Genomic DNA, 14,680 nt, shown 5'->3' on the forward strand with positions numbered 1-14,680 from the left:
GCAACACCTCCCTTTCCTTCGGTGTTTTCGGCGAAAATTCCTAACTCTTTTTTGTTTCTTTGCCTCATTTTCGTAAGAATTTCAGACCCAGTAACTTTAGGTAGAATTCGTATGTGTAAGACTGTAAACTTGCCCAACAAGTTTCTCTCTAGAACAAAATGAAGACGCGCCCCCTGCAGTAAGTCACACAAATAAGAATATAGCATAGTAGCAAACGAACTGCGTACCTGGAAGTAGAGGACTATTTTGCAGAGAGCAGTCCCCATGAACCAAGTCTCCGTGACATCCCAGACAACAGTAGGTGGGAGACAGAAGAAGATCACCATAAAATCAGCCACGGCGAGGTTCACGATGAAGTAGTTTGTGACAGTTCTCATGCTGTGATTTCTGTACACGGCCACACAGACCAACGCATTGCCTATCAAGCCGACCAGAAAAACTACAGTATGAAAAGCAATTAGGACCCACTCGTACGTTGTAGGAAATATGTGATTCTCTATCATAGAGAGATAATCATCATCAGACACACAGTACTCATTGGTGCAGTTGTCTGTAGAATTGTCTTCATAATCAAGATGTGGTCCCGGTACAGAAATGTTCGTAACTTCACTGGCAAGACTCGAAGACGCTATGAAGTCTGAGAATTCGGTGATGTTGTGTTTTGAGGATGGTGATGTGGGTATAAGTGATGATACGTTACCCATCATGGCTGTAGTGTTGGCCATCACAGATTCAAACAATTCAGAAGGCAGCAAAGAGCCTGTTGTCTCTGGTAACAAACTGGAGGTAATGTTAATCATGTCTGTTTTTCAAGTAATCTGCCTTCAGTAAGACCCTATCAGCGTCCTGTCACACCTGCCACTTTCTTCAAATGTGTTCATTATATTCACTCCCAGATTCCTCGGTAGTGATCGGAAGTTCCGCTGCGACTGACGGAATCACAGGATCAAAAACACAAAATGAACTATAAAATTTAACTTCACATAAGTTGCACAACACAAATTTCAGAACATTATCGCTTCGAAATCACAAGAGAAAAAGAAGCGAGTTGTTTTGATGTTCGCAGCGACTGACAACAGTTACAATCACGAAGATATTACTGTTTCTATTACAGCTGTAACATTCATAAATGGACAACCTATAACATAATATTAACATTAAACTGTGTATTAGTACGCAGAAAATTCCTACGCTAATTTTAAATTACGAATTAACTGCTGAGTTTGGAATGAAACCCTGTAAAATTTCACATGAACTTAGCAAGGACACATCTGACTACGTTCACTTCGTATCCTGCAGATTTTACTCTCCCTGAAATTTTATACAGACTCTCAACTGAACGATGCAAAACAAAACCAGTCAAATTCTCTACTGTTGTCCATTTTAACTCATGACGCTTGAAAGTAGTACAGTTCATCACAATACGTAAGTTTAGGCATTGTGCGTGAATAAAATTGTATTCAAGTTCGGGCCTGTATGCAGTAGTGATCACACTGTTTGTGCGTTTGGTATTTTCGGTGCTCCAATTAAACTTGAAGCACTTCTTTAAAAGATAAATGTGTTACCATGTCACTTTTATAAGTTCGTGTCAACGTCTCAGAACAGTTCAGTACTCACAAAACTTGAGTCATGTTAGAATGCATTTACACCGAACGCGCAATTCTGGGCGCATCTCGCGAGGGGAGGGTCACGCGATGTGCAGCCGCTCTGCAAAACACAGACGAACCTCTGCCGACAGCTGGCGGGTGACTGACGCACGGGCCGACGTCGCACTTGTAGCTACCGAGCGCACGGCGAACAGAGCCGAGACGCAGTGATCTGGCGTATGCACTTCTTACAAGTACATCCGATGAGTGGCACTGGGTGAAGGCCTAGTATTAATAATATTCAGTCGCACTGTACAATCTGGAGGCGAAACATTAGGTTCGATGGCGTTAATACGAAACCCGCAATCTTAGATGGTTCCTCACAATCTGTCATCGTCCCAGCTTCTCTTCCTTGTTTGAAATTGGCTCTCATAACGGGTACTGTACGCATCATAACCTCTCTTGTCGGTTTTCCTAATCCTTCGTACCATCCTATATTTCATGACATTAACAATAGTAACAGAAATTTGTAAATCACAAGGTATCTCTTCATGTCATATCCTAAACAGGTCACTTGCCTAATGATTCTCACGTCCAAATTATTTCCGGAGTACCTGGTTTCGAACACTTGCAATGTGTTTTCTTATCTCAACGTAAGACATCACGTTTTTTAACCCAGAAAAAAGAAATGACAAAAATGTTAAACGGATGCCTATGTCTCACAGCGTCTTCTGAAGATGAAGGTAAAAGCATTTCTCGCACCGAATATTATACAGCTCCGGAGGTCTATGAGAATATAAGTTTTCGCAGTACTGTGATACTCTGGAAGGTATGGGAGGACTCTGCATCATATGACGCTGCCTGATGTCATGGCTGAGAGCACAGTCTTGTTCTTCATCGTGAATCTCTTTCTTGTTCATAGTGAATTTCCCAGATGCATTTTCAAACATTCTAAAATTATTCACTTCATAAGAATGATGTTATAATTTTGTAACCATTAATTGTTTAATGTCACTATAATATGTTTGGTTATGGTTTCTTTCTTTCTATTCGATTAGAACGAAGTTCATAATTGTTCCTTTCGTTACTCCTCGACATCCGAACAGGATATGTTCCCGCGGTTTCGTCCCTTAATATTAGTTTCAAGTGATTAGTACTACAGGGGTGTGTTCTCAGTCTTGGCAGTTTATCATTTCACAGAACAGAAACATGAAGACGTTCCTTACCATTAATAAATCAGAATCCAGAGGCAAGCTTCACTGCCCACTCTGGCAGCCAAATCAGCGGCAGACTGCCGAAGGCGTTTCCTGTTATCATCGCGATTCACGACTGTTTTAACTTCACAGCCATGAAAACGAAAACCCACACCGACCTCCACCTGACACTCACAGGTTCCATTGGGCGTCTGACGTCATGGTCTTTCTGAGCCGTTACCTGCTTTATCGTCACCAGCAGTTGATTTTCTTGTGTAGATTTCGGGCATTTAGGCTCAAGCTATAACATTTCGGGATGTACCCTGTTCGAATCTTGCTCCGGACAGCGAATTTTCCGAGTTCTTCATGATTTCTGTTAAAATTTCCTGTCAAATCACAGGATAGTATTTTCATTCCAGAATCCTTTCCAATTCATTACTCACAATCTAACTTTGTGGTCAGAGTTATGGATACAGTTGTTGAACGCACTGCGGACTTAGTGTTGAATGGGCAGAGTGCAGATGTGTCGGTTGGTGCGCCGGTGACACTCGTAGGCCCAGAAAAATGTATCCTGCATACTCTGCAGCTATTGGTGTATTTATTTTCTATTTATCATATAAACCATATTAATTGATTGGTCTTACACATGTCAAAATTCAATTGCTTCAAAACCCGTAGACTGCTTATCTTTTAAGCTCACTGAGTTCATTGATGACGTACCGCAAAGGACCGCCTTTTAAGTTTTCTGCATCGAATAACCAAAACAAATACAAAGTTCCTCATGCTGAAATTTTGCAATTCGAGGTGTTACTCCAAAATGTGCTGTATTTACATTGAATAAGCACTATCTGCATGCCCATCTGATTCAGAATACAAGGTTAGCTTGTCCCTGTGCTTGATTTAGCACCATACCATGCAGACGTGGCGGGGAAGGTTAGGTACAGCCATACACAATCTTAACCTCAACACTAGGTGTAGGTGAGTGGTCGGCTTCACACTGAAGACTCTTGTCTAACGGGGAAAGAGCCCTTGGTAGCCACTGAGAGGAGGTTGTGTGGGCTCTGGGTGCTGTGGAGATGCAAATATCTCTGTTCCTGCCATCAAACCTGTAGCCTATTTGCTGTACCAACTGAGCTATCCCGGTTCGGGCCATTTGAGTCCTGTCCTTAGGACTTCCCTAATGGCTGACTGTAGAGCTAACTTAACGCAAATGATGTCCTTACTGGGGGTTCCATATTCGCACGTCACCTGAACCGTGATACCAGATTCTTCGTAACCTGTCTCAAGAGGCGACGCGTTCGGGCCAAGTTTGGTGCCAACTACTTGAAATTCAGCAAAATATATTACCATACTTATCAGACAGCAGAGACTAAAGACCACAAGGTTCTCCTCAGAAGATTATTCTCCGAGGTAACAGCAGAAATTGTGCCCACAGCACGAAAACAAATAGAATATCCTGCAATTAACGTAAGACAGCTTAGACGAACAATATACAATCAAATTTAGAACAAAGCAGCTCCCTATTCTTACCTGTATATCAATACGTACACAGTGGAGTAAAACACGCGTAACATAAGAGATATAATAGGACTCTCCCATTTTGAAGTACACAAAGAAGACTACACAATGGACTGAGTGCCCATTCCAGTGCAACAGATGCCACAGCTTCGGGCATAAAGCACGATGTTGCAATCTCGCCCCAACATGTGTCAAATGCGGCGGAAACAATTTCCCCAGTGAATGCCAGAAACCAAAACAAGGCCCCTGTAAAAGTGAAAACTGTCACAAACAACATCCTAGCAACTTCAGAGGATATGAAGCAAGGCAAAATATATGCAGGGATCACAACTAGCTTCTCACAAACAGAATGCGCCTTCCTGACAGAAAACAACTTGCGCAGCCTCTCTGAAACTTCCTCACTCGTTAAGTGACATAACCCCAGGAAACTAAATCCGACTACTTCACACGCTAGGAAAATCGTACATTCTTGCCAAAATCTCCCATAAACAAACCACAGAGACGACGGAAACTCTTCTTTGAGCTTACCTAATAAATAACCTCCATCTTCCGGAGTTGCAACATCAGAATCAGTTCACAAATATAGTCCAGTCTTTAGGGAAAGTCATATCTGTTGCTGAAAACTGGCATAATTTTGTAATTCATTGCATCTTGCACTTCAAATGAAATCACACAGAAAGATGCAAATATATGGTTAGTCTTTCTGTCAGTGCAAACCCAACAGGTGCGACCTACCAAAAACCACTAACACCCGACAAACCACATGTTATAGGCCGATAAAATTGTGTTCTGAATGCAAATAAAGTGTTCAGCAACCGATATAACTTGCCCGAATTCCTTGCAAAAGATAGGATTGCTACAGCACTCATAAACGGAAGTACTCTTCAACATACCGGTCTGTGCATATATCGAACACGACGTTGAGCATCACACGGAGGAACAAACGCAGCAGAAAATTCGTCAATTCATCACAACAAATCAAACCTACCACACTTTACAGCACTAAATATTCCAACCAAGACAGAGACTCTTACAATCGGCGCTGTGTACGCACCACCTAGCCGACCACTTCTCATGACAGCCCCAGCAGAACCAACACCTCATATTTGCTGCCGAACAGCATGCCAAGCATGTGGCACTCTCGTCTGGCAAACAACAGAGGCCGAATACTGTACGATTTTGCTCTCCAACATGAGTTCGCCTAACCCTGCTCATTTCCCAACACACCACAATTATCGGCCGGGTGTCCTCGACATAACCGTTATAAGAACCTCAGCAGTGCCCACATACATTGGGTCCGTAGAAGAATGAAGCTCCTATCACAACCCAGTTATACTCGTCATGGACCTGGAACCACGTGAACTGCACTACCAAGGATGGACCCGTTTACAGTCAGCTGTGTCTTCTACCCGTTGCGCTGACCACGCGACACCCTCTGTCCGCTAAAGTTGGTACTATCTTCACCGACAAGCGGCGGTCGCTCAGTCGGTATAGTTCGCTTGCTGACTACAGGCCACGGAGTTTGTGTCTTCTACAGGCGACACCACGAAGACCGAACATCTCGTCAGTCGAAGAAATAGACGTTGAAATAACCATATTTACTTCAATAACAAAGTCAGCAAAAAAGTCTCAAAACCATATAATAGCTACCCGCTACGAGATTCGGCCATTCGAGATCTCGAGAAATTAGTGCGAAGAAGAAGATAAGGAACGAAGAACATGCAGAACTTTAACAGAGCAGCTGATCGCAAGCAATAAAACTTATTAAGATATACATATATACATTGTATATACAATGCCGCTTGAAACACAGCAGGATTCATAGGTTTTAGAAAGGTACTTAAGATGCAATTGTGCACACCAAATAGCGACTGGAAAATAACAAAACAGTTCACCAAATATCAGACTAGTCACACTGCAGCAATTCACGGCAGAAGGGGACTCATTTACACACCGCTGGACAAAGCCATAACAATTGCAGAGGTATACGAGGACCAGTTTCTGTCAACCCCTGAGGAGCAAAATTTCGACAAATTCTCCAGACGGGGTGAGGCGAGAGTTTGCTGCCTTTCTCCATCTGCAACCAGCAAATACAAACACCCCAAGTAAACCGAAACAACTTTTACGAATAATCAAGCATCTTCCCAAAGGGAAGGCTCAAGGTCACGACGATATAATAGTGACTTAAGGAACCGTCCTCTTGATGATGTCACACATTTAACGAAAATCATTAGTGCTGCATTTTGTTTCCATAACTTTCCAAAAACATGGCAGGAAGCAAATGTAATACCCGTACAAAACCCAACAATGCCGTCCTTCCACAGGACAGGCAGCCAGTCAACATACGGAAAAACAAACACTCTGTAGACAAGTATATCCAGCATTATCATTCCTGACAGGACAAGATACGGCACTAAACTACTGCGCCTCACAGAGTATGTTACTGACAAGTTCAATGAGCGGGAATGCGCAGTAGCCGTATTCTCTGACGTGTTCAAAGCAGAGACACAAGCTACACAAAGCTGCAATACCAGCCTCCAGTCCCCTTCTAGTATCATATCGTACTGGTCACTACTTCAGAGTCAAAATGGAATGAAGACTTACCGAATGGAAGCCAGTAGGTGCATGGGTATCCCAGGGCGCCGCTCGGGTACCCCTACTCTTCAGTGTTTGTAGCAGATGTACCTAGGAGGCCAGAAATGGAAATATCATAATTCACAGACGACACTGTTAGCATTCACGTGAAATAAAAACACAATTACGCAGTCAGCAAGCTGAACTTAAGTCATGAGTGTACGAATGGAAATAAAAATTAACACAAATAAGGGTACTGTAACAGTATAAAAAGAAGCGAGTGCCCAGAAACAGTCTGAAACTCTTCGAATAAGAAATTCCATGGTCAGCAAAAGCAAAGTGTTTAGGCATACAACTGAAAAGGAACTTGACATGGAAAGCTCACGTTAAAGCTCTGCACTGCTCTGGAAACTCTGCGTGAGACTTCAAGCCCCACACGTTGGTCGTCACAATGTGCCGTCTACCTCTCTCCGGTCTCCTTTCGGACGCCCCCTTATACCTGTCGAGCCACGTCCCTGTTGCTGCTGTTAGGTTGTGGCTACGGCCTGCTTGGTTCCCTCGCTCATCCTCCTTTCCACCTCATCTTTTCGTTGCCCAGTAAATGGGTAGAGGATTGGGCGCCAGTAAACTTATGGAATTCGTTTACTAATTTTATGAGGGACAGAGGGGATGATCGGTAAGGGGGTGCTGTTGTTGAGATGCTAGTTCAAGTGGCAGAGCTAAGAATCAACCTCAGGTCGTTTAACTGGGCCTCGCTCAGGTGGGGGGAGGTGAAACTCTCGATACTACACACACATACACACTTATTCACAAGCCACTTCTAACGCACTAGATTGAATTTGCTATCTTTACATAAGAATAATCACACAGCTTGTCGCGAAGGTACTTGCATGGCAGGGTGACTAGTCGATAGGTATCTACCCCACAGGCTGTAACTTACAACAGAATTAGTTGGTACCGAATTTTGTGTCCTAATAGTTTGCGAGCTGGAATAAGACTCTTAGCAGAATGCCTTCCCCTCGAAACTCGGGAGATCTGGCTGTTTCCTCTCGGCCCACAAGTCACTCCCAAAATTTCGAGGATTGGTCATTTTAGTTCACTTAATTAACTATTCCCCCAATCCGTTTAGGGATTACAGGGAATTTAGGCGCTAAAACTTAACGTAAATCCTGTCAGTAGCTTGACAAATGTTACGCTTGGCTTGGGCCGAGAGACCACCCATCTTTTAAGTTATGGTGTTCAAAACTGTCACATATTGTGTTCTCAAAGGACTCAGACAAGTAAAATTTTGTGTAACTTCCTAAAGAGCCAAGTTGCGGGGTGTCGTTCCTCTTTCACTTCGCATCTGCGTTGACCAGTCGTTTTTCTTTCGCTTTTTTCGTTCGAGAGTTTGAGCTAAAACTCCGTCTTGAGGGCAAGAAATAGCCCATGTACCTCTCGTCCATTTGCTGCAGGTACAAGTAAACATAATCGAACATGGTAATTAACTTGGATGAAAACGTTCTACTAAATCATACCAAGCTGAGGTTGGCAGATCCGTTACAACTCATTTAAAGAAATCAGTAATCCGTTTCATTACCCTGCATGGAGCTATGAGGTAGCTGCAAGTCATTCAGAACGAAATTATCCGGAATGTGCATTCATCCACATAGCGCTAGGCGTCAGAGATTGAAAAGCATCCGCACAGCTATACCGACGCATCGGAGCAGCCACCATATGCACCGATGTTACAACAGACCAAAGCAGACAAGCAACGCGTGACGCACTCATGCCGCACATCTGAGAGGCCAGGGTCCCCCGAGTGACCGATGCTTCTATCTCCGAGCTGAGCCCTTTGCTCTGTTTGCCATCTGCTTTCACACTGTTGCACGGCGCTATATTCCTGACGACAGTGCTCTTGGTAACCACTTTTGTGTAAGGTAAAAAGTAAGTATAGCTATCCCTGTACCAGGCCGTGACGGTCCATAGGGCTGTGAGACGTTGAGAGTCCCACATTATCTAGACAATCGGCTCAAAGATGACGGTAAGGTTGTCAGTCTTATGCGCCGGCCACCCTTTACCCCCAAACAAGTTTCATGGTACTCATTTCTGTTAGATGTTGAGTCGATTCAAGGGCCTTAGCCCAGCTGGAAGGATTACGTCATCGGGACTCGAACCCGCGACCTTCAGGCTTGTAGCATAGTGCCTCAACCAAGTAAGTCGCCTAATATGATTACTTCTAGGATCAATTCTAGGTTTAAGAATACACCTGGGAATGTAAGACAATAAGTGTTTAGAAAATTTCATAAGGAAAACTCTTTGAAAGAGAACACTTTTATTAACGAAAAGGAGGAAGGACAGCTTTGCCATCAGATGCACAGACAACTCAGAGGAGAGTTTCAGCCTTTATTACGAAAAACGACTTGCTGTTCAAGAGACCTGAGCGTAAATTTTTAACTAGATTTCACGAGTGTCAGTACATTGCAGCTTAGAGGCACTGTGCGACTGTGCCCGTACATATAGCAGAATAAATAAAATAATAGGAAACAAACGAATTTGAGATGAAATTCATATGCAGTTTTACTTCTATCTAATCTCTCTGTAGTACAAATTTTCGGGATTACTTTTTCGGACTCTCCATCGCCCCGTTTAGGAAATTATATCTCTATCTGTCCTCAGGAGAAAGCATGGGAGTGTCTGGTCTGCTCTTTCTGACGGACCCAACAGAACAGGCGTCTCCCATACCGGGGCCTGAAGACAAGAACAGAACCTGTTTCCGAAATATTGTGTTCTTTAGAGTGTAGGACTATGGATAAAGTCCCAAAACCCGTAATCCTTACCGTCGCATGCAATTTCAAGAATCCCCGTATTTATTTATCCATACATATATCAATAAGTATATTCTCATCGATTTTGTGAACATATCTCTTTATAAACCTGGTTATCGACATATATATTCAGTTCCCACTTCTTTATCTATTCAGTAGTTGTTTATTAAACAACGCTGTCAGTAGCTTAGATCATATCAGTACATTAAAATGAATCCTCGTTCAAAGAAGCGTTCAAAGTCCTTTATCGTAATGGGCTAATTCAGCACATAGAGGAAGTCAGAACCCGCGGGACCGACATGTGCTTCAAGCTTAATTCGAACACAAGGCCCTAGACTTGGAATGAACCCGGCAATACAAGCAGGGCGTCAGCCCGGTATGTCGGCAACTTTGATGTCCAGTAGGAAATGGTCGTAAAGGCGAACAATTCGTACTTCTGTGTTCCTGTATTTGGGGCCGCCAGCCGAGTAATCACACTATGCTCTTCTCGTGCTCCTTCCGTATTCAATATTAATGGCCTATTGCAATCCAAACAAGGGCTGGCTGAGTGTCGCCATGCAATTACAGCGCAGGGGAGAGTGCAAGAATTCGCAGCCCTTGTTACACGAGGCGTGCCTCATCCCCTGCTCCAGTCTGAGTACAGGTATGTCGCAGCAAGATCTCTCGCAGGAGACAATCAATTTATTTGTCTGCATGTGGTTCATGCAGCAGCTCTGTAAATATCTCTGATTATAGCTGGAGAGACTGAATGTAATCATGAAATGCAAGTCAACATAAATCGGTCCGGAGCGAGATTCGAGCTGAGGACCTGCTGAATAAGATGGTAATCGATAGCGAAATTCCGTGGATTATCCCAGAGGGACTGTATGTGCTGGAACACCGGGACAGTTCGGACGGTGCCTGTGTTATCCCGTGATCCTCCGCCGAAAGAGTCCCCACATGTGCGACGGCTTCAGCTACGGCGGAAACAAACTTTGCTGCAGGCCGAAGGACGATAAAGAGGAATACTAAGATGGTGACGGTGGTCACAGCGAAAGAATGGCGCCGATTTATTTTCACTCGTCGAGCGTCGCGGTCGAGTATGTAACATTCCTATTTCTTATTCCAAAGACCTAGTTTCGACTCCCGGCAGAGAGACCAGCTAGCCTGAATGAAGAATTCTGTGGTTTCCCTTCAGGAAATTACTTTGCGATCCAAGAATATGATGACTTCCCTCTTATACCAACTTTCACAATTATCCATCCACTGGTTCAACAGATACTCGTAGAAAATAGGCTCGAAACGGAGAACGGGAAGATTATGGTCTCCTAGGTTGTGACACCGTATAGTCTGCCAAATAGGCTTCAATGTTTCTGTGAATTAGTTTCACCTGCCTCCTTCTACCGAAATATTGGTGCCCACATATAAACTACGAAACCTGCCATTCCAGAAGACCGCAAACTCAGATAACCTCATATCTCGAATAATGAAATGCATGACTTTGTGACTCGGCATGTTCTAACGTGCCACGTATGCCAAAGTCAACCGTGTTACTAAGGTAACAAAACGGAAATGACATTTTTATTACTTCCAACATATTATTTTAAATACAAACACAAAATGACGCATCATATCACAGTTATGGAGAAAATTATAATAATCATTTTTATACATGTGCTTATAAAACGTGTATCGCTTAGTGAATGTTGTCAGACCTGGTGGATAGATGCTGCGTCACAGGAGGCGCTTGCATACCCACACTGCCCACACTGACCATCAGTCACGTGACCTGTGCTCCATTTCCTTTGTTTCTCTGCGAGTAAAGTGGCTTTCGGACAAGTAAAATTGAGAAAATATATCACCGTGGCTGCGTGGATTAGATTTTTTTGTGCGTGGGTCATTCACAACTAAAACAGAACTTCATTCTGTAATAAATATTGTTAAACAGAACTAACTTCATGGAGGTGAGACGTGAACTATTTTCAAAATTTCACTCTTTTTATTCAAAATAGTCTCCTTCTGAATCAATACATAGCTGGAATCGATTGACAAGTTTTCGAAAACAGTCACTGTACTCCTTTTGTGGAATCGCCTTTAAAACTGCGGTACATTCCCTTTGGATGTCCTGGATGGTGTCGTGACGGTCTCCTTTCATCGCCAACTTAACTTTTGGGAACCAGAAACCTGATGGAGCCAAATCTGGCGAATATGGAGGATGATCAAGGACTGTGCTCCCTTTTCTCGCAAAATAATCGCGCACGATCTTCGATCTGTGGGGTGAGGCATTGTCGCGGAGGAGCGACCACGAACCTTGCTCTCGATATTCAGGTCGAATTCGAAGAATTCTCGCCCACAAACAATTGAGGACTCCGAGATAATAATCAGAATTCACTGTTTGACCCTCTGGCAGAAATTCCTTGTGAATGATTCCTTTGAAATCTAAGAAAACGGTTAGCAGTGTCTTTACTCCACTCTTTTACATGCGCGCTTTCTTTGGTTTCGGCTTCTTTGGACTCTACCACGCTGCACTCTTCCTCTTTGTGAGAGGCATATATTGAAAGCATTATGTCTCGTCACCAGTAACAATCGATTTTTGTAAATTTTGTTTCACTTTGGGCCGACCTTAACATGTCTTTGCAGTTTTCCACTCTGGCATGTTTTTCATCGCCTGACAGAGCGTGCGGTACAAACCGCGCACAGACCTTCCGTTTGCCCAAATCCCTGGTCAAAATTCGATGCACAGTACTTTTCGGTATTCCCAAAAGCCCCTCGATGAGTCTTGCAGAAACACATCCGTCTGATGCAAGGATTTCGGTCACTTTTTCACATTTTCTTCATTGCGACTTGTTCTCGGCTTTGATGCACGTGGAGCGCCTTCAGTGTCCTCCTTGCCGTCACGAAGTATAGCATACCATCGAAAAATGTTCGAGGGACTCAAACAATCACTACCGCACACACTTTTCATAATTCGTACGCTTCTCCGGCTGTTTTGCCTAACTTCAAACAAAATTTGATGTTGGCTCTGTTCAACCGCCATTTTACGACGAGCGTCAGAACAGTACTGTTACATTTGAGCAGCCCCTCCGCTCTTAACCTAACTAGAGGGGGGAGACGCTGCTTTCGTTCCTGGTTCCTTTCCGTTGTTTCGCAATGCCTTTATCCGCAAGACAGAGTGGGGTGTCCAAGCTATAGGTCTTGACCGACGATAACCAGAAAAATCTCCAGATAAAAACAACAGTAAATATTTAATATAACAAAATTGACTCAGATACAATACAATGAAATAACAAGAAATACAACTCTACTCGTGACGCCGCAAGACTGACGTTGCGTATTTTTGGAGATTTCTCGCCGTCAACGCCTCTAAAAACNCATTTGAGCAGCCCCTCCGCTCTTAACCTAACTAGAGGGGGGAGACGCTGCTTTCGTTCCTGGTTCCTTTCCGTTGTTTCGCAATGCCTTTATCCGCAAGACAGAGTGGGGTGTCCAAGCTATAGGTCTTGACCGACGATAACCAGAAAAATCTCCAGATAAAAACAACAGTAAATATTTAATATAACAAAATTGACTCAGATACAATACAATGAAATAACAAGAAATACAACTCTACTCGTGACGCCGCAAGACTGACGTTGCGTATTTTTGGAGATTTCTCGCCGTCAACGCCTCTAAAAACTTTGACCACAAATGAACCTGAATTTTCAACCAAGAAGAAAAAGAAGAAGAAAAAAGCCCGAAACTGAATTTCGCTCACTTACCGCGTTGACGGCGAGCCACTCCCTCATAGAAAACCATTCTCTCGAGAGATACGTGCACACTTCTTAACAAGTCAACTACAGCCCCATTTTTTTAAAGTCGGGGCAATATACAAAACGTCAGGCAAGTAAAATGAGTGCCCCAAAAAATCTAATTTTAGCTACCACTCGTTCCAAAATCAGGGGAAACGCTACCCTTACCCAGTCAGAAGAAGAAACCAAACCGAATTTAGACTGAACAAATCAAACGGAATTTTGCTACCTACTCCTCTAACTGCTAGCACCCGAGTCGCCACAACCCCAAGGAAGACACTACCCTTCTTCTGCGACTGCTACACAAGCGAAATACACCTCATTCCTACTCACTAGATCTTAGCAACAGCTGGTGGGGGGTCACGTAGTAGGCATGGAACGGAACAAGTTCCGGAAGAGTAGAACTTCCTGGGAAAGAGAAAAAGGGAAGGGGGGAGGGGTAGGGAAAGAAGCCGCTGAACGGGGCCATAAGTAGAACGTATGGCTCACATTCAAGGTGAGAACACATGATGCAGCGAGGTTTGCACTTTGAAATTATAGACAGCCACAGCTGAAACTTCAAGAATCTTAACGCTACAACTCGCTAACAGATGGCATTGCAGGGCAATATTTAAAAAAAAAAAAGTCCTAACGGATCCTGGACACACCGTGTATATGTTAAACAGAACTGTTATCTTTATTGTGCCGGTCAATCGGGAGATCAAGGCAAAAGATGGTCAGACAGCACATTACATATCCTGTAATGTACACGCATAACTACTTGGATGGACAGGGGAACGAGGAAAAGTTATTTCTCCTGGGATATAACGCTGAAAGTCAACCGCCATTTTGGAGAAATATGTTGCCCCTATCTTTAGGGTTGCAGAGTAAGCCAACCAAGAAGCCAGAGTGAAGTAGGAAGCAAGAAAATCTGAAGACAGAAATCTTCATAACCACCTCAAACTCTACAGAGGAAATAAGTATTTACAGTTCCCATGGTATTGCTTGAACCAGCGATCCACTCTGAAGACGGGGAACAGCATAAGTGAAGTAGAATATACAAATATTTCTTCTGTAATTAAGCTAATGTGACATGGAGATATTCCTTCTCCTTGACATTCAAATAACTGAAAGAAACTAATTATTCCCACTGACAATGCAGGCGACTCTACGAAAGCCCGTCAACATTTTCCACTCCAATTTACGTTTCACAGGTTTGCCAAGAACCTCATATAATTGCGCAGCAGGGCTTTATG

The 14,680-nt window shown here is 43.4% G+C and overlaps 1 protein-coding gene across 3 annotated transcripts in view; it reads right to left on the reverse strand.

The window, feature by feature from the left end:
• LOC111867112 (orexin receptor type 1-like) overlaps positions 1-14,680 on the reverse strand; it is a 266,602-nt gene that overhangs the window by 241,690 nt on the left and 10,232 nt on the right. For 2 of the 3 annotated variants that reach the window (XM_033752545.1, XM_023856642.2), the window contains exon 1: positions 228-1,735. In XM_033752545.1, coding sequence (XP_033608436.1) covers positions 228-800 — 573 coding nt within the window. In that variant the 5' untranslated portion in view covers positions 801-1,735. Of the gene's footprint in view, positions 1-227; positions 1,736-6,901; positions 6,983-14,680 lie in introns of those variants that run through there. The other variant, XM_023856643.2, reaches the window with a different exon arrangement.

This window comes from Cryptotermes secundus, unplaced genomic scaffold, assembly GCF_002891405.2.
Source record: "Cryptotermes secundus unplaced genomic scaffold, Csec_1.0 scaffold291, whole genome shotgun sequence".
Taxonomy (NCBI): Eukaryota; Metazoa; Arthropoda; class Insecta; order Blattodea; family Kalotermitidae; genus Cryptotermes; species Cryptotermes secundus.